This window comes from Odontomachus brunneus, unplaced genomic scaffold (genome assembly GCF_010583005.1).
Source record: "Odontomachus brunneus isolate Ranch 3 - 2012 unplaced genomic scaffold, Obru_v1 Obru_scaffold_040, whole genome shotgun sequence".
Lineage (NCBI taxonomy): Eukaryota > Metazoa > Arthropoda > Insecta > Hymenoptera > Formicidae > Odontomachus > Odontomachus brunneus.
This window is the reverse complement of record NW_022639490.1, coordinates 1112469-1132991: the sequence shown is the minus strand read 5'-3', so window position 1 is coordinate 1132991 and position 20523 is coordinate 1112469. Positions and strand designations below refer to the sequence as shown.

General features: G+C 40.4%; 2 protein-coding genes across 4 annotated transcripts in view; one reads left to right on the top strand and one right to left on the bottom strand.

Annotated features, from left to right (window-relative positions):
* The window catches only part of LOC116844310 (mucin-5AC), a 29087-nt gene extending 9569 nt beyond the window's left edge, over nucleotides 1-19518 (bottom strand). The window contains exons 1-2 of one of the 2 annotated variants that reach the window (XM_032815698.1): nucleotides 18744-19518; nucleotides 12359-13247 (exon numbers count right to left, since the gene is read on the bottom strand). In XM_032815698.1, the coding sequence (XP_032671589.1) occupies nucleotides 12359-13105 (747 nt within the window). In that variant the 5' untranslated portion in view covers nucleotides 13106-13247; nucleotides 18744-19518. Of the gene's footprint in view, nucleotides 1-12358; nucleotides 13248-15877; nucleotides 16530-18743 lie in introns of those variants that run through there. The other variant, XM_032815699.1, reaches the window with a different exon arrangement.
* LOC116844309 (elongation factor-like GTPase 1) overlaps nucleotides 1-20523 on the top strand; it is a 94907-nt gene that overhangs the window by 41602 nt on the left and 32782 nt on the right. The gene's annotated exons all lie outside the window — the stretch shown is intronic.

Here is a 20523-nt window from a genome sequence, read left to right as displayed (position 1 = left end):
CTCTCTCTCTCTCTCTCTCTCTCTCTCTCTCTCTCTCTCTCTCTCTCTTTCTCTCTCCTCCTCGTTCTCCCTCCATCTCCCTCTCTCTTTCTCTCTCGCTTTTCTTTTATTTTCTAACATTTTCTTTTCGACGTCGTCACGTTCCACTGGCGATATTAGCACCGACTGATCCGTTTGCGTCACGACCGTGAACGCTCGTCCTCCTTTCGCCGTTTGTAGATTCGTTGAGTTAATGCATGAATCGGTACCAAAATGAGAAGTATACAACCCTTGATTTCGGATGCGCTTGCCTTTTGCTTTTCCTTTTCTCCTCTTTTCTTTTTTTTTTTTTTATTTATCTCAATAACACAGAAAGACACATACAGAATTCAAGTACTTGTTACTTGTTGCTTCAACTATTTCGTAAATTTATATATCCGCAAATCTATCGCAAGTTTATCCTAAGCGTGAAGTTTACTCAAAATGCGTTTTGAAAATTCTGCGCACATAGAAAATTACATGCTGCATTCGAGTAAATATTACTTCAAGTACTTTATAAGTTTATATGTCCCCAAATCTATCATTAACCCATCGAACATTAAATTTCTTCAAAATACATTCTGGAATCCTAGTAAGTTTAGTATTCCAATTAAAAATATGAAATTAAAGCAAACATTCGGTTTGCTTACATCAAACTTTTTCTTCGATAAAGTTTTATAATATTCTTGCAAAGAGAATAAATTCTTCTTCTGAGCTTTTCTAAAATTGGTTATAAGTGTATTTCGCGACTAGAATCAAGAAAATATTCTTTGCTGAAGATAATCGTTATATAAAAGGAAAATAAACTGAGTCACTTTTCTTTGGAATAGAATGATATTTTTCTCTTTATAGCAAAAGCAGTTTAATCAATAATATTAAATTAGTTTCAAAATTCGGTTTGCTATACACCATAGAGTCGAATTAACTTTTTCTTCGATAAGATTTTATCATATTTTTCTGAGGAGAATAAATTCTTTTGTTTATAACGATGACGAGTTTTTTTTTTAATTTGTGATAAGTATATTTTATGACTGTTATCAAGATCAAAATATTCTTTGTTGAAGGTGGTCATTACTCGAAAGAAGGAAAGTAAACCGAGTAACCGCTTTTCTCTCAGCAATGGAATGATATTTTTTCTGTGCGCAGAACTCGCGTGGAACTTTCATTCCTCGCGAATAATGCCCAGCTGTGATGGAAACGTCGTGCGTCGGGAGGTCGTTTTAGGAATTTGACGGTCGCCGTGACTGACAGATTTTCTTTTTCTTTTTTCTCCTTTCTCTTGTCGTGTGCGCTGTCCCGACGACGCGACGAATCCCGACGCGGATGTCGCGTTTCCGAGGGATCTCTACAATGCAATTATTATCCTTAGGAAAAGAAGCAGCGGTTTACCGTTGCCGCTCTATTCACGGCTGTTTTTGTTAAATTAAGTGGCGTAGAGACGCCATCGAGCGTCCAGCGCGCGCGCTATTATTAGTCGCGCAGGAAACAGCGCGCCCAACGCTCCTCCACCGATGCACCGTCTCGCGAACGGTACAATGGAGAGGCTCCTGGGGTCCCATTTGTATTCGATTAAAAATGGAAAGTAACGCACGATTTTCGTGAGCTACGCAAGTGTCTCGCCATTCACTCGCGTCGATAACGGCAGCCGCCTTTTCGGCCGGTACACAATATCGCTTGATAACTCGGCGAAACGCGAAAGTTATTCAGAGGGAAAAAGTATCTAAGAAATACTACTTATTTATTTAATGACTTATTTACTTAAATATAAATTCTTTCGTTTAAATGACTTATTTAAATGACTTAATTTAAATGACTTTTTTGAATAACTTTATTTAAATTACTTATTTAATTAAATCTAAATCATTTTATTAAAATTATTTGTGAAAAGCTAAGGTTTTAAAAAAACGTATACGTCTTATTTGGAACAAATATTGGTGTACCCTGAGAAAAAAATTTACTAATTTCAAAAAACGTTTGTTTGGATATAATTGCAAATACACATATTTGTTTAAATTAAGTAATGAATTTCTAAAATTAAAGAAGAAAATGTATATTTAAAACTTCTTTATTTAATTTTACAAAATAATTACTTAATTTAAACAAATATGTTTATAGTTGTATCCAAACAAACATTTTTTAAAATTTAATAAATTTTTTTTTTCAGTATAAATAAATACGTTTTTTCTACTAACTGAATAAGTATTTTTTTCGAGTATTTATACATACTCGCTTTCTAGTCTCTATTTTTTTTTTGGACAAACGAAACAAAAACAAAACGTCGAACTGATAAACCTGTAATTAAATAATATGTATAAATTTGGTTTCTAGTAATTTTCAGAGAATAAATTAGGAATGTGGTAGGCGCGCATTGTTCCGAAAAATAAAAGTGTTCACATTCAGAAACTGAGGCAATGTATCAAAAAGTCACAACGTCGAAATTCGGGACAGTTTGCCAAATTAGTTTTTCTGAAATACTTGAGCGGAATTTTTCGCGAAATGCAATTGTTGCGCAAAGAAAGTTACACTAAAATATCATTTTTAGTAAATATCCTCTTATACATGACCTCAAAAAGAATTCCTTTCTTGAGAAAGACAAAAGGAAAATGTTCTAACATTAAAAAAAGGAACTCTAGTAACAAGATACTATTTACTATAATCCCATATCCTAAGCTAAAATTCCTAGGAAAAACATATTATTACTAAGCCTACTAGATATTATTTTAATTTATTTCTTTTTGAATCAAGAGGAATATGTTTATTTACCGAAGTAAAATGTCTTACTACACGAAATTTCTGTTAAAAACAAGATTTGTTAAAGTAGATTGTGGATAAAAGGCGAAGTTCCTCTTGAGAATATTGTATTTAGAATACTTTCCGTTCACAGCTTTAGAGGAATCTCCTCCGAAGCAACAACAATAACGATAATTGACATAAATTTTCCCATTGGGTATCGAATGCGTTCGGAGGTGTTCACCTCACGTCGAGGTAAAAACGTTGCGATCCTCCCGCGACGAAGGACAAACGATTATTTTGATCCTTTCGCGCGATATTCCCGCGCCTAAGAGTCGCGCGACGACTAGTGGAATCGTTGAATTATTTATTTCGTTACCGGCGCTATGTTCGGAAAACCGTGTTAGAGCAACGCTCCGTTACGCGTAACTCGGAAGCGCGCGTAGCGAGGGCAAAATTCCTATTCGGGACCGTTAGCAAAGTTCTCTATTTCTGTCTCGCTCGCGATCGTACCGACGCGCCACGGACCGCTGAAAAGACCAATCGTAAATATCGACGTGCACTCACAATGCCGACACATGCCGGCATTAAGAAGATAATCGGGATCCTAAATACTCGTAAAATGCAAACATAATCCATATTGCATTATCGCGAGCCGTGTGGATCCATTATCGCGAACGCATAATCCGCTATCTGAGCGATCAAGTCCGCTCAGGCTCGCCGCGTTTTCTACCTGTAGGAAGCGAAATCGCTCGAATCTTTCTGCAATTTAGTTCTGCGTGCTTCAATAATCACGCTCTATTGTCCGGAATATGGAAGCGCGTCTGTCGCTCGCGAGAGGCACTCGTGCGCGGAAATTTCAACGATAACGAACCACTTTATTTTACGACACCCGTTTAATTTTGCAACGCGCTTTTTCACGTGGAAGCTCACACGGAGAAAAATAATTTGCTGGCCCAGCAAATTTTCTGCTAGTCTAGCAAAATCTTGTCGTTATTATATGGACAAGATAAAAAGATTTACTGAGAGTACTAATCACTATTTGCTGGATATAATTTGCTGAATCTACAAATTATTTTGCCATAAGAACCATGATGGATTTATATAAGCAGTTGCAGTTTTGCTACGATAACAAGTAAATTTGCTAAGGATACATTATTTTGTACACGGAGAAAAATAATTTGCTGGCTCAACAAATTTTCTGCTAGTCTAGCAAAATCTTTTTGTTATTACATGGACAAAAAGATTATTACATAGCAAAAAGATTTGCTAAGAGTACTAATCACTATTTGCCGTACTGAGGGAAAAATTATCTTAAAATCAACAAATATTTTTTTGATGGGTGCCATTAACATATTTAAATCTAAATTCTCTTTATTTAAGCCAAATATTGTTTACTTACTTTACTTAAATCAGGTATACAATATTTGATTTAAATAAGAAGAATTTAGATTTAAATAAATATGTTAATGGCATCCAACAAAAAAATATTTGTTGATTTTAAGATAATTTTTCCCTTAGTGTGGGTATAATTTGCTGAATCTACAAATTATTTTGCCATAAGAACCATGATGGATTTATATAAGCAGTTGCAGTTTTGCTCCGATAGCAAATAAATTTGCTAAGAATACATTATTTTGCATCAATAGCAAATTAACGTGTATTAATGATTTTTAGGATAAGTATACTCAAATTTTTTCTATCCTGACAACGAAATTACTTCTACTCTGATAACGAATAATTTGTAAAATTAGTTATGTCAACTAAATTTTTTTGATGTCACTACGAATATACAGTAGCAATGACGATTTTGTTAAAACAGCAAAATTATTTTTTTCCATGCATCCTGTATGCAAGACGAGTGCATTATCCTTAGATAAGTGCGTTTGAAAAAGGACATCCTTGTTTGGAAAGTGTCTTTATTTTTGTTACTGTTAACTCCTTCAAGTGAGAAGTGAAGATAAGTTACTTGCGAAAATACATTTTATATGAGTCAACGAAGAAGAACCTGTATTCTTATTATTCAAAAATAATTTTCATTAATGGCAAGCGTAAGATATTATATTCAGAATAATATGTTTTCCCGGACAAGAATGTCTCTTTCTCTGTGTAACAACTTTTCTATCGTAAGAACAATCGAGGAGAATTACGTTCGACAAAACGATGTTCTCCAGAAAACGATTTGCCGAATATTCCTATCAAAATACGTTTTCAACAATGAAAAGCACAAATGTCACTGACAAAATAAGAGAAACTATTTATCATGTTTAAACATTGCTAACAGCAGTATTATTAGCAATAAATGATACTCTCAAATGTTCTCAAGAAAGTTGGAAAACGTTAAATGATTAATGACATTGTTATCAATAAATATGCGCTGCACAAAAGTGGACAATTTTTATATATTTATTTTTATAATCAGTCAAGTTAAAACAAAATTCCTTTGTTATTAACAAAAGTTATTGCTAGCACATATCTAGCATTTTCTTCCAATAATATTTCAACATTCTTTAACATTTCAATTTTCTTCCAATAATATTTCAACATTCTTTAATGATAGATTGTCAAGTGATGGGTTGCGAAAATAATGTTTTCAACAATGTCGATGCAATGTCTTTTGACAAAGCTATTGATATGTTAGCAAAATAAGTATCATTAACATTTGTTTTCCGCAGAAGTTGTATAAATTATAATAATAGGAAAATGTGATTAACTTGTTTTGCAACTTCCTGAAAACGGTTTTTCCAGCAATTTAACATGAGACAATCCACATTTGTCAATAATACGCGTCATTAGCGATGTTACTGCTAGTGTAAACCGGTGTAAGCAAGAGAAAAGGTAGAAAGAAACACTTCTTTACAAAGTGAATGTTGAAAAACTCGCCAGCTTAAGCGCATCGCTGTTTTTTTTCATTCCTTTTTTTTTTAGAGGGGAAATGCTTCCACCTTCTCGAACCTCCCATGTACGGGAAATTTAACGATATTAAGCAATTTCATTTTCCAACGCGATTTCATGCGCAAACTCATTTGATACACAGCAGTGTGTGATTAGAATTTGATATAAATCGATCAAAATTTTATGAGACCAAAGTAAATCAATAATCAAAATAAATCAATTGTCATATGTAATCACGAATAATTTAATAAATTGAAGAAAGTAATTATTACTAGGCGCGTATGATCAATTAAATTCAATCAACGTTTGACTGATAATTTATTTCATCCATAGATAGAGTTACTCGTGATTTGATATATGAAATTTTATTAATTTTGTGATTATTGATTTGTTGATTAGTATCTTAATCGATTAATGCCTCTACAAAGAAAAATATTCTTCTGCCAAGAAAAGCGATCACTCAGTTTGTTTTCTTTCTCTTAATTAATAGTTATCTTCAATAAAGAATATTTTGTTAATAATAGCCTTAGAATATTTGAGGAAAGCTCATTCTCATGTACTCAAAAGAGGAATTTATTCTCTTTACGAGAATATTATAAATCTTTATCCAAAAAAAGTTAGCTCGACTCTATGCAATAAGCAAATCGAAATTTTGTTTCAATTCAATATTCTCATTGAAATTCATTCATTCAAACTTACTAGGGATTTAGAATGTATTTGAATAAATTTGATGCTTGTGATGAAATTACGATAGATTTGCGGATAAACCTATGAAATACTTGAAACAATCGACATCTACTTGAATGAAATATGTGCAGAACTTGAACGTTCTGCGTGCCTATCCCACCCTGCTTATCCCACCCTTTTTCACGACTGCATACGAATACGATTGAGGAGAATTGCGTTCGTAGAAAAGCATTGCGGTATCGGTAGTTGAGGAGAATAGGAAAAAGGAAAAAAAAATACAGAAAATACAAGAGAAGGAAACGCTGCAGATTCGACATTGGAAAACTTGATGCGCGCTCACGCTTTTTTCCCAGCGTAGAAAACAGCCAACTTACATCACTTTTCCCGTCCTAGTAGCAGGCATTCACTATTCCCGTGCTACATCCGAGGCGAAATCGGTATTAGCTCGAAGCACGCGAACAATTCCCAAGCAATATCTATTCGATATAGATGAATGGTGTGACTTGTATCACCTACACCTGGCCGCCGCACGGCAAGCCGGCAATTACGCGAGTCCTTCTTTCCATGCACATTGTATGCACATTCGTTATAAAACCGCCGTATAAGCCTAATTAAATCGTCGAATATGCTTATAGCCGGTTTCGCCGACGTCGCTTAACGTCTCAACGCGGTTTCCGAGTCTATCCTAACGTTTTCCCTTCGCGTACCATCGACCACGATGGGACGCGCCGACTGGAGGAAGTAATATTTAATTAATCGCACGGATAATTATAGCTCGCGTAGTTATAATCAAGCTGTTTTTTCCTCATGCCTTATCGTAATGGCCGTTGTAATCGCAAAAGAAACAAGGAGTAGGAGTTAAATTGCGTTTAATTGAATTTACTTCCTCCGTTGGCGTAAACATCCGACGAGAAGCGATTCAGCGATCGCGCCCCGTGACTGGTCGTTATTGGCGTTGTTGAGCGTCGAACGTTTTATTTGATTGTTCACCTCGCGGTGATTCGACGATATCGATCCTCCGCGCGACACGATGAATCGCCACGCACACTCGAAGAAGGAGACACACGGAAAAGTGTCGTACTACTACCCCAAAAAAAAACGATCACTTAGTTTACTTTTCTTCTTTCGAGTAAATAATTGTTATCAACAAAGAGTATTTTCCTGACAATAGTCTTAAAATTTACTCGTCACTAATTTGAGTAAAGTTTATCATCATACACTAAGAAAAAAATTTACTAAATTTCAAAAAACTTTTGTTTGGATACTGTGAAGATATTTGTTTAAATTAAGCAATTATTTTTTAAAATTAAAGAAGCAAATTTATATTTAAAACTTTTTTATTTATTTTTAGAAAAAATTACTTAATTTAAACAAGTATCTTTACAGTACTATCCAAATAAACGTTTTTTGAAATTTAGTAAATTTTTCTCTCAGTGTATACTAAAGAGAAGAATTTATTCAAAAATTGAAGAAATTAAATTCAAGAATTTTTATAAGAATATAAAAAATCTTTATTAAAGAAAAAGTTGACTCAATTTTAAGCAAACTGTATTTTTCTTTGAACATTTTCGATTTAAATGCTAGATTTATTAGAATTCAGAATATATTTTGAATAAATTTTTAATATTTATAATAAATTCGTGATAGATTTGCGGATATATGAATTTATGAGATATTTTTGAAATATAAATAATATTTACTCTAATACAGTATATATTTTCTTGTGTATGGTGACAACTGTATAGAAAATGACTATACGAATTTTGTATATATATTAATAAATTAATATAGCTTAATAAATCAATTTCATAATTATATTGCAACTAATGCTGGACACAATTGTAAGAACTATAAAATAAGAGCTGTACAGTTTCTGCAGCTCACACTCATAGTTTTAGTTTTAATAATTATTAAATGTTACAGAGAGAACGAATTGATTGAATCAAATATACTGCTTTGGAATAGCCCAAATAAATCTTTTGTTTGATCAAACAAAATTTTGTTTGATGTAACAAAAGCATTGTATTTATTTGCTACTTAATTCCAAAGAAATATTTTTGTTGTGTCAACCAAATAATTTGTTTGGACTATTCCAAAGAAATATTTATTTGATTCAATAAATCGTTCTCTCAGCGTATATTAATTCTATATACAAAACTTGTTTAACCGTCAGCTATATATATAAGTTATACACTGTTAGAAATTTTGTAAGTAAATTTAAGAATTTGATATTAAAATTAATAATAGTGAAGAGTTTCAACTCATAACATTAGGATTATTAATTATACATTAGTTATATTTCATATTTTTTATAAAATCTAATATTTTCTATCTTATATTTCATGTTTTCTTATTAAATTCCACATTAAATTATGAAACATTATAACACGTTATGATGTGTTAGAATAATTTTTCTAATATATCATAAGTACGAGACTGTTTCGGTTACGTGGCCTAAAAGATTCAGCTTGCAAAGTATCGTGACTTTTATCGAGACTTCAACGGAGCTATCCAGAAGTCTCTTTATATGTCGGTTCTTCTTTATGCTATCGCAGAAATTGTGCAACCATGTATTATTAAATGTAATATCGATTTTACTATTACTTTTTATAACATAGTTATGAAAAAAAACTTCACATCCCAATTATTCAATTTAATACGAATTTTTCAAACAGTGTATATATCAATATATGATAGCTATATGAAATTATTATTATAGTTGCCACCACACACACCGTGTCTTTTCTCCGAGCGCACGTCTGCAATCTGTACGTGTGTTTCCTCTCGTGGCACCGCGTATCCCCTCGCGTTATTTCGCATTTCGCGGCGAGCCGGCGCTACAGATAGACAAATGACTCCGTCACGCGAGGTATTACATACCCAATTTACGCATCGCCGTCATTAGCGTTTGCGCGGTTATTACGGATACGTTAGAATGCTTAATTATTATTAATGCTTCGCTTTCCGTTATCTCGCAACATCGCGCGCTCGCCGAGCGCGGCGTATTTACCGTAGTCCGCGGAACGAAATTGTCCATTTGTAATCAAGATGCGTTATATTCGCTTATTTGATCGTAAATGGCTCAACGGTTTCATACACCATCGGTGTATCGCCGTTATCTCGGCGAGGGGGAGGGAGGGAGATGGAGATAGAGGGACACAGGGAGTGGGAGAGCGGAGAGGAGAAAGAGAGATCTCGCGCGGTCTTAAAATATCGAAAATAAAGCCAGTCCGCGGCGAAAGAGTGCCGCGAGATCTCGCAGGAGGAGGAAAAATCGTTGTTCCCTTTGGTCTGTAAAGGATTCGCCCCGGGGTGACCCAATTGGCCGCGACTCATTCGGCTTATCGCGGAAAGAGCGCGGCGACGCGCGGCACACACTCGATTAACTCGGATAATTACGACGTATCCCGTACGTCCAGTCGTACCGAATGCCGATTACTTTCTCGTTTTTGCTATTTTGCACGTGTATATCCGTCCACTCGGCGCACGCAGACAACGTATATTTTCTAAGTACGGCGTACGTATGATGCACACGCTACTTTCTCGGTCGACCTATATGCGATTTTTTCTTTAACTCCATACGATCCTCCATGTCGGCTGTAGTATAACTCGAATCTGGGTTCCTTTCTACCGCGCATCATCAGGTACACACGCGTTTCTGTACTCGCTCAAGGTGTAGGGGGGAACGAGCAGGAACGGGATACGCGCGCGCGCGCGCGCGCTCGCGGACAAGATATGGGCTCCTCTCGTTATTTTTTTTTTCGTGTTTCTGCCAAAGAGGAGTAAAAGAGGGACGTTCTCGGTGACTCGACGATTTATGGCGCGCCTAACTATTAGGTAAACTCGCGGGTTGTGCGTCCAATGTTTCATATCCTCCTCCTGCTCCTCTTATTTTCGTCCCACGCATTTGAAATGAGTCGCGCGATATCTAGAATGCGGATCTCTCTCTCTCTCTCTCTCTCTCTCTCTCTCTCTCTCTCTCTCTCCTTGCCTCTAGCGCCCCTCGCCCCTCTTTTTGCAGAAAATGTTTAGTAAATGTTAAGCTTGTCTTGATACTAATAGTTATCTCGTTGCGAATTAATTGCGGATTCGTCGATAAATTTGATCGAGTCGAGGTTTCTCGTTCAGAGGTGGCTTTAATTGCGCACGGGAAGAGGGGACGGGGAGGGTAGGCAGTACAAGTTGCAGCGGATGTGAAACGCGACGAAGGTATTACAACTTTATGCACGCCCGTGCGAAGCGACGCGCTCTCGTGAATGAACACGCGCGCTCGAAATATCTCTCTTTCTCCGCCGGTGTTCCCTTTGCCTCGCTACTTTCTCGGATGAGTTTCCGCCCGTCATCTTCCGGATGATTTCTGTTTTTGCTCGGAAATTCGCCGTCACGAGCGACACGCCGGCAATCATCGCGTTAGGCCGCATCGCGCGCGCCGATATTTCAAGCGTAATTTTCGCGTTTCGCTTCGCACGCCGTTCCGCGTCCCTCTGTCCGTCAGTCTGTGTCTGTCTGTCTCGCGATTCCCGATCACATCGGCTGCCGCAGGGAAGACCGGTAGCTCTAGTTGGTTCGAGGAGCACGTCGACCATGCTCTTTGTTTACGTATTTATTGCGAACAGCGCGAAATCGCAAAATATGTCCCTTTTACTGCGCATAGGCACTTTTTCCTGAGTCTCATTAAAATCGAAATAATGTTACAGTAAAGAAAGAAACTGATTTGGGAGCGGGGAGTCAAGTATGTTTTGGAGCGTCTCGAAGTTTCGTATGAATATTCTCTAGAGTGACGTGACGTGTTATATTAGATAGAATGAAGCTTTCAGAACAAGTATACGATACACTCTGCTTCAGATAATAAAAGCAATTTTCATTCATAAAATGACAAAATCGAGCGTACGGACGGATGAGAGTAGAGTTGGCCTGTAATTATGAGGCCCGGCAGGAGGGACTGTGGAGATCTCTCACGCACTCAGAGAGAAAGACATGATGAGGGCTGTATAGGTGCCAACTATACGAGTTTTGTACGTAGAATTATGATGTATGCACACTCTGTACAAAGAAAAATACTTGAAAGCTTATTTGTGGAATATAAAGTTTATGCATGGAAGTAAACTTTATTTCATAGAAATGAACTTTATTTTTCGCAGAAATAAACTTTATTTCATAGAAGTGAATTTTCTCTTCCACACGTCGATTTTCAAATATTTTTTCTTCAGCGTAACTTATTAAGTTCCAGTTGCAATAACTACACAAAAATTTTATAAACTGCATACAATTCTACATGCAAAATTCGCACAGTTGTCACCTATGCAGTTGTCATTACTACGTTTTCCCTTGACCGCAGAGACTCCGAAACTATTAATCAGGATACATATTTTATGCGTGGCCTTCTTATCCTGGGATACCAGCCGACTTGACCTGGTATCGGGGAGAAATGACCACGTTGCGGCATATTCGTATTTCCGTCATTACAGAATATTACAGAACAAAATATACGGTTTATGGTCGCCGCGAACATAAACGCACAGATCTTTACTCGGAACTCTCTTTCATCGATAAGAGTGCTCGTAAATGTGTTTACAAGCCAATCAGAAGGTTTGTAAGCCACTTTAGAGAAAGGCGCTTCTTTTGATCGATAAAAGAGAATCCACACAGGATAAACATTATAGAGGAAGTCTTGTCTCGATCATGTTCGCATAATCAATTATAACAATCCAGTTGTCTAGGAAGTTGCAGTTTTGGAAATCTGAAAAAATGTGGCATCTCTCGCGCCGGTCTGCCTCTCCGGTATAAAAAAACCAATTAAAACCCAACGTCTCAGCGGCTCGCTTCATCCGTCGTTTAAAGCGATTACAAGCAGAAGTCCGCGCCGGGGCAGATCGCCATTGAGGCGGTAGTCTCGGAGTAAAACGGAACAATACGAACGATAGGACTGGAAAGTTGCTGCGGGTAGAGAAGCCAACCGACCGGTCGGTCGGTCGGTCGGTCGGTCGGTCGGTCGGTCGTTCGGTCGTTCGGTGAATAATGCGCTTACCTCGCTGGTGTAATTTGTCGTCAGTTTGATTTGCGGTCTGATCTTTCCGGGCGACTCTCGCGTTTCTTTGGCCGACGTCAAAGGCGCGGTGGTCGTGACGTCGGTGGCGACGGCGACGGCGGCGGCGGCGGCGGCGGCCGCGGCCGCAGCAGCCGTCGATTTCCTCGACAACACCGTAGCCGTGTTCTGGGTAGGCGCGATCCGCGGCGACGTCTCGGTGAAGGTGGAACTCGAGCCGGTGACGACGGCGTCCAGGTCGGCGGAGGTCGCGTTCGCCGTGAGAGCCGCCGTGGACGGCAGCGACGGCGTCGTTATCGTGACGATCGGCGAGATCGTCGGCAGCTTCAGCGTCGTCGTGGCGGATGTAACGGCTATTTCCGCCGCTGCCGTTGCCGTGGACGTTGGCGCGGATGTTGCCGCTGTCATCGTCGCCGCCGCCGTCGTAGTGGTCGCCGCTGCCAGCGACGAGGAAGGCGCCGACGAAGACGATGATGGATGCGAAGTGGCGTTCTTCGGGGTGTACGGGAACGTCGCGTTCGCGATTGGTCTCGACGCCGTGGTCGCGGTAATCACCGTCGAGGCGGCACCGTCCTTCACGCTTCCTGCGCCGGGCGCGATCGGCGTGGTCGTTTTCTTGCCCTTGGTTGTTGAATCCTCGGGACGCACCTTCGGCGACGCCGGTACAGCCAGTACCGTCGTCAGCAGCGCGAACAAAACGCACCACCTGATAGCTCGCATTCTTGACATCGCTGCTTCGGCGAGGTGCTACTTCCGGCTTTGTATTCTCGGCGCGACGCGTACCTCTCCTCGAGTTTCTTTATCGTGAAGACGAACTCGCGGTATCACTGCGAGATATTGTCGGGCCTCCTCGGGGTGTCGCTTATAGGATCTACAAATAATAATACAGAGACTGTATTGTTATTACTATTATATTCGACCGTATTTATAGAGTATATTAAACGGCGATAAGATGCAATTATGAACATCTCGGAAACGTCATTTTTTTGTAAAGAAATCAAAATTGTTTTCTCTTTTTTTAAATAGGACTACATCTTTTTTATCCGTAGTATCGCATCGAAGGATCAAAACTAACTCAATGTAATAATTTTTACTAACATTTAACGGTAGAGATACAGACTGAAAATACGATTATGTTTGAAGTACAGTGTAATGATTAATATTAGGTGCTCAGCATAACGAAGTGTAATCTATTTTCTGCAACGCAGAATTCCGTCCTTTGTAACAGAGTTTTATATGTTGCATCAATTAGGATATCTTCATTTAGGTTTCTGCATGTGTGTTAAGCTTGATCTACAATGTATTCTTTGCTTCCTGCTTCTTTTCCTTTATCTCTTTCTGACTCAAACCTTAAGCTTTAAGCCAGAAAAAGACAAGAAACAGAACGCGAAGAGCATATTGTAGATCAGGCTTTAAGATTATCGAAATTCTTCATTATTATTTCACTTTGTTCTTTGTTGCTGTGAACTAGCAATAAAGATAACATTATGAGTTACTGTGCTGAATTTGTTTTAATTCTCAAGAGGTCGTAAAAAATAGTAAATTTTATATTTTACTGTACATTGTTTTACCATTGTACATTGACATTGTCTTCCCAAGAAGGGAATTCTTCCTTCGTACACAGAGAGAACGATTTGGTTGAATAAAATAAACACTTCTTTGGAATTGTTTAAACGAATTTTTTAATTGATCGAACAAAATTTTGTTTGACGCAACAAAAATATTTATTTTCGACTTAGTTTTAAAGAAATATTTTTGTTGTGTCAACCAAATAATTTAAATAATTTGTTTGGACTGTTCCAGAGAAATGTGTATTTGATTCAACAAATCGTTCTCTCTGTGTATGAGAAAGTATAAATTTGATGAACAAAAGCATTTTGACTTTATCTTTCTCTCTCTTATTTTCTTTGCTTTTTGCAAAAAAATTTTGTTCTTTTACTATATAATATACTGTATATTTTGGCATCGTTGTCTCGAAGAAGGGAATCACATATATCCGCGATTTGTGAACGTGATAATATAGAACGTGAGGTATCGTCCATTTTTTTTATATACACATCATTATATATATACAAACATACATCGGTACACACATACATATATATATATATATATATATACAGATACACATGCACACCTACTGTCCCGAAGCAATGTTTACTTCGGCACTGCCTTAACAGGGCAGAGCTCTCGCTCTCGCAACGGTAATTAGATTTTTCTCGGGTATAGTTAAGTACATGCTAACGTGAGTTACAGCGTTCGCCATTTCGTCGCGAATACGAGACGAAGCTCGTAATCCAGCCTCCCTTTTACCGTTTCTCTCTTCGCCGCTGTAATTTTCTATCTGTCTCTCCACATCTGCACGGTCTCTGTATGGTTGTACAACCGAATGGGCCATTCCTGGTATAAGTAAACTCAACGCAACATGAAAACTAAACGTCGCATCTGTGCACGCGATACGGAAAACGGTCGAGAGATAACTGCAACATGTCAAGTTCAATGATACTTGGCGCCTGAAGAGGTGGTAGTGGAGTCTCTCTCTCGTTACGGCCGGAATATTATCTAACGCAATCGCAACACAATGAATCTTGCGCCGCGAACGAGAGTAGTCTGCCGAAATCTGTGTCGATCTGGCACAGACGGCCGGTTTTCCTCAAGAGAAAATTCATCAGGAGACATTTTTCCTGCGACTTTCGTGCAGCCATTTCAATAGTTTTTAGTTCTCCTTCAAATCAAATCGAACTCGACTACTTCCCTCGACTAAAATGTTTATTGATGAGTGAGAGTTGGTTGTAAAAACGGCGGGAGAGTGAAGAGCGAGAGGAAAGAGGAGCGCACGTTTGTTTGCTAATTTTCTTGAACATTATCCAACGCAATGAATCGGAGCAAATGAGGAATGATCTATCGAAATATCGGGACGGGAAATTTTCCCTGCGTTCTCCTCAAACGAAGGATCATTACGGGACTTTCTTCTCGCGACAACCATTTTAATTTTTTTTTTTTTTTCAAATCTATCGAAATGTCAAGACGAGAAATTGTCCCTATGTTTTCCTCAAACGAAAATTCACCATATGTCTCTTTTCTCGAGCGACTTTGTGGTCATTTCAATATATTCTTCTTTCATATCGGATCGAATATCAAGTTAAATTCAATTATTCTCGAGTAAAACGTTTATTGACGAGTAAGTGGAGATCGGAAAAGTGAAGAAATATGCAGACAAGAAATTTCTTCCGTGTTTTGTTCAAATAAAACTTCGTCATAAGACTGCCATTGCGACTTTGCGGTCATTTTCAACATATCTTCAAACCAGATCAGACTCAAAGAAATTCTTCTCGCTCGAAATGTTCGTCAACGAGTGAGAATTAGATGGAAAGAAGAAGAGTGGAGAGACAGAGAGAAAGAGAGGGAGGGAGAGAGAGAGAGAGAGAGCGAGGCTCGTTCGTCTTCCTGAATATCCGTGCATCGGTCCATGGCAAGTTGACCGCTTATCTGCCTACCTACCTACGTATTTTCCTTTCACGTGCTCGATCTTGTCCGACGTGCTGCAACAGTTATCGCACGTTTGCCATACGACACTGGTGAAATTGGGTCATTCGGTACAAACCATACGAGCCGTTATCTCGTTGCATTTGCAAGGCCGTATCGAACCGCACGCTTCGGACATCAGATGTTAGACATTACGCCTCATTAGAATATCTCCCGTGTCGCTGAATACGATAGATGCGCTATCTCGCTTATCTGGAAAACGACGCGGGGCGGAACGAAATATCCAACTTCATCTCGATAACGAGAATCGTTTGCGCGATACGGCGACAGGCAGTACACGGAGGAAGGGGGGAGCAGCTTCGAGAATATGCACGTTCGGCAATTTGCGGGACTAACGAGACTGAAAGGAAAGCGCGTCCTCTCCTCGACTGTACAAAAGTCCGTAATTAGTAATGGATATAAGCTCTCTCACGTGCCTCTCGTTAAATCTCTTCCTCCTTCCCTCTTTCTCTCTTTTTCTTTCTCTGTCTCAATAGTCGTTTATGCTTCTACTTTGTCAACTTAGGAAATACTTATATCTCATAGGATAATAATGAAATAGGAAATAGTTTATACTCTACTCTACTTTACTCTACTCTCCTCAGCTTTCCTCTCCTCTCCTCTCCTTTCCTCTCATCTACTCTACTTTACTCTACTCTACTCTACACTACGCAACTCTATTCTATTCTACTCTACTCTACTCTACTCTATTCTACACTATTCTATTCCATTCTACTTCAGTCTCCCCCCTCCTCTTTTTCTCTCTCATTCACCCACTCACTCATTCTTTCTCATGAAATTGCTCGCATTCGCGTCTCTGAGCGACACATGAGAGATTTCGCGCGTTTTAAAAGATGACGCCGAGAGACAAAGAGAGAGAGAGAGAGAGAGAGAGAGAGAGAGAGAGAGAGAGAGAGAGAGAGAGAAAGAGAGAGCCCCGACCGGCGTCAACGTGCTGACGTGCCCGCCTAACGGATCTTTCGTAAATTGGCTTAACGTGTTATAGCCCTTTTCCTTATTGTAGCCCCGCGCGTTCATTGTACCCGCGCTCTCGTCGCTGCAGTGAGATTCGAGCGAATAGCCGGCTCCTTGCGGCGTAACGTGACATCAAGGCAGCCCATATGTTCGCTCTCGTGTAATTTGGAATACGAGCTGCTATTAAGCATAGCAATTTGCTTCGGGAAATGCAGTCGTCGAGGAGACGCAAGCTAAAGAGGAGAGCAGCTCACCGCCGTGTCTCATCCGTCTCGGACGAATCGGTATCATCGCGGGGCGAGGAGGGCGCACGCGAGGAATGCGCGCGAGAAACGCGCGCGAGAGGAGAGTTCGCTATTTGGAATAAGATACTCAATAAGCCGGGGTACACCCACCCGTCTCGCATCGGTAGCGCCGATAGTTGGACACGTTCCGTAGATCGTAACGGAAATAGGAAAAGCAAAGCCGCCGATGTCGGAATGCGAGCCCGCGTCGGGCTTCTTCCGCGACGGAATTATCAATCCGCGCCTAATGAACGTTGACCGCGTTGATTCGACCGCTAATAGGGCGTACTTTCGTGATTCCATTCTCCCCTTTCCCTTCGTCGGGACGATCGTGCATCTCTTGAAATTACATTTTCCTGCTTTAAACCTCCATTTAAGAGTTCACCGCGTCGCGACGACGCGGAATCTAATCGGTCAGAAGTGAATAATCACCATGTATCGCGATATATGCAGCAGTTGGAAGTAACAGTTCACGAAATCGTGTTGCAATCGTAAAACAAATGGACCAATAAGAGCCGAGCGCAGATTAGATAGTGGACTTACTTATCACTGTATATCGAGCAGCCGTAATTTATCATTGAAATCGTGCACGCAATTAATATTAGGTTGGCACAAGAGACATTTCTTAGTCCTCGTTAAATTTCTGAAAAAATAGCCAGTCGACGTTATCTATTTCATCGGCAGAAATTGCTGCTGATCCGAGCTTGGAGAGAGAGATATGATATACAGTGTTCTAAATCCGTTTTAGTAAGGGTAGATTGGGTCAGACTGAACAAAAAAGTCCTCTACCATTTTGCAAGTGATGACGTGGATGTTTAGTTATTCAAGAAGATTGGTACGCGATAATGCACCAGTGTTCTTTAATTAATAACTATAAACCTACGTGCAGTCATTCGGCAGAATAGTAGAGGTCTTTTTTGTTCGGTTCGACCTAATTTACAAGCATGCACGACGATGGAGCTGTCACAACTCGTCAATTGCATGGCGTGAGATCATTTACAAGCTTTCTTCGATTATAATAACTCAGACATTTTACGTGGTTTTTTGAAAAACGAGAGGAATCTTTCGTTCCGTTTGACCCAGTCTACACCCTCGCGCGCGACCGATGGCACTATTGTTCCGGGTCACTGTGTACATACAAGTTCGTTCTCTGTGACTTGGCAATCACAATAGATCTTTCTTAGGTCTTAGGCACGAGCCTAAGTTCAGACTTCAGTTCGTTTAAGAGACTTTAGCGAGCAAGAAAGCGAGAGACACGCGGGAGATTTATTAGAAATCCACGAGATGGACCAGGTATGCTGAGCTGCGCGTGTAAATTGCCGAAAGCGCGAGTGCGTGTGCACGCGGACGGTTCGAGTCGCGATGGCAACGGATATTTTAATATCGTACAGAGACAGCACTCATACCTGCTCTCTCTCTCTCTCTCTCTCTCTCTCTCTCTCTCGGCGCAGCGAGCGCGTAGGTCGTGGCGACCCTTGACCTTGACTTTCGTCCTCGCTCCACCTCGACCGCGCGACCTCGTCGTCGGCGCCGACCTCGACCGCGATCCCCGCTTAGTAAGGAAGGAAGGAAGGCGATCGTACCGCTGCGTATTGGCCTGCCCCAACGCGTCCGCGCTGACAGCTCTCCTGGGTAGGTCGATGTCTCGATCCTGACCCCGGTCTCTCTTCCGTCTCTCCGGAGAGGCGCGCGCGCGCGCCCGTGCTGCGACTCCGCCGCTGACTCTCGTACGCACTAACCCAGGCGACTGCGATCCAGGTGAGCGAGCAGCGGCCGCCAACGTTGGTGGACGGCTTCGCGGTGGCTCGGCGAGGTCCTCTTCCTCCGGGCTCGCGCGACGGGTTACTGCCGTCGTGCTTCGACACCCAGGAGATCCGATAGCTTCGCGATGATGTTTCCGTCTTCTCCGGCGCGCACACACCCTCTTCCGCGTTCCAGGGCAGCCTCGTTCACCGGGATGAACGGGATGTGTTGCTGGCTCCTCTCGGGAGAGGGAGAGAAGTAGAGAGAGAGAGAGAGAGAGAGAGAGAGAGAGAGAGGAAGAGACAGACAGACGGACAGTGTCGCAGTGCGCTCGACGATGGCGATAGACGACAGGTAAACTTCTCTCGCGATGAGATTGTTTCGGGGTTTGCGCCCGACTGCGGCCTCGCGTAGGACGCTACGAGCCTATGAGTCCCCGCTAGTCCCACTTACCAACCAACCAGAAACTGCTCGGGTATAGTCGGTATCCTGAGCCGCATCTCCGCCAATCCTCTCTACCTTCCACCGCGACTCGCGGGCGCGTGTACACCGCGAGGCTGTTGCTCGCCCGCGATTACTTGCTTTTCGTCTTTCATCGACGGAGGCCGCCGGGGCCGGGGGGATTAGCGAGATTAGCGATCGCGCGACGTTTTATGAACTGCCGATTGATATATGTCGGCGATGTACGGCCGAGCGGTTCTGCCTCTTTCTCTCTCGACGGCCCGATTTCCCGGGGCCCACGCAAACGGGACTCGAAACGCCCCTGTCCCGATTTCCTAACTCCTAAGACAATTCCCAGACGAGAACTAGCCGACCGAATCTCATTGTGTATCATTTTCGTTTCGGATGATCTCACAGTGACGGATAAATGGACGAAAATGTGTTGTCTTGGGATCAGATCGTGTGGAGAGAATATCATAGTATTTTTTGTTTCATATAAGTTCTTTTTAATTTTGCTATGTTCCTAGTAGCGCAGCAATAAACTGTCAGTAAGATTCTTGCTAAGGAGCAAATTTTATTCGAAACATACACGGAGAGCATATTATAAATTCTATTGTATATAAATTCTGTTCAATTTTACTGCGTCTCTCTCTTTTTCTCGAGTAGCGCGAGGATAAGCCAATAAAGTCTTGCTAAGAGAAATACAGAAAATTTCGCTAGAAATATAAAAAACTTTTTAATAGCACATTTCAATTCCTGAGACATGAATAGAGCACATATGCAGTGAAAGGATGACCAGTTATTGCAGAATGTCGACCTATTTTCTAGGTTTTAATGATTCTACGTTCTACAATAATTTTTACTGTAACATTCTCTCCGTGTAGAAAATTCTTTAATCGCACACATCTCAATTCCTGAGATATAAATAGCACGTATGAAATGAGAAGAAGGTCAATTATAGAATGTCGATCTATGCCTCGATTACAACATTCTGTAGTAAGAGTTTACAGTAAAATTCTCTTCCGTGCGCTATTCATCACAGCCACACGAAGTATCACACATTAATGCATAATTCATTAATTTCCTCTTTACGTAGCAAATAAACGCGAACCACATCGTGCGGAACTGTTTTCCGCCAGAGAGCGATCCGCTATCGCGTTAACTTCGTGCTCTCTCTCT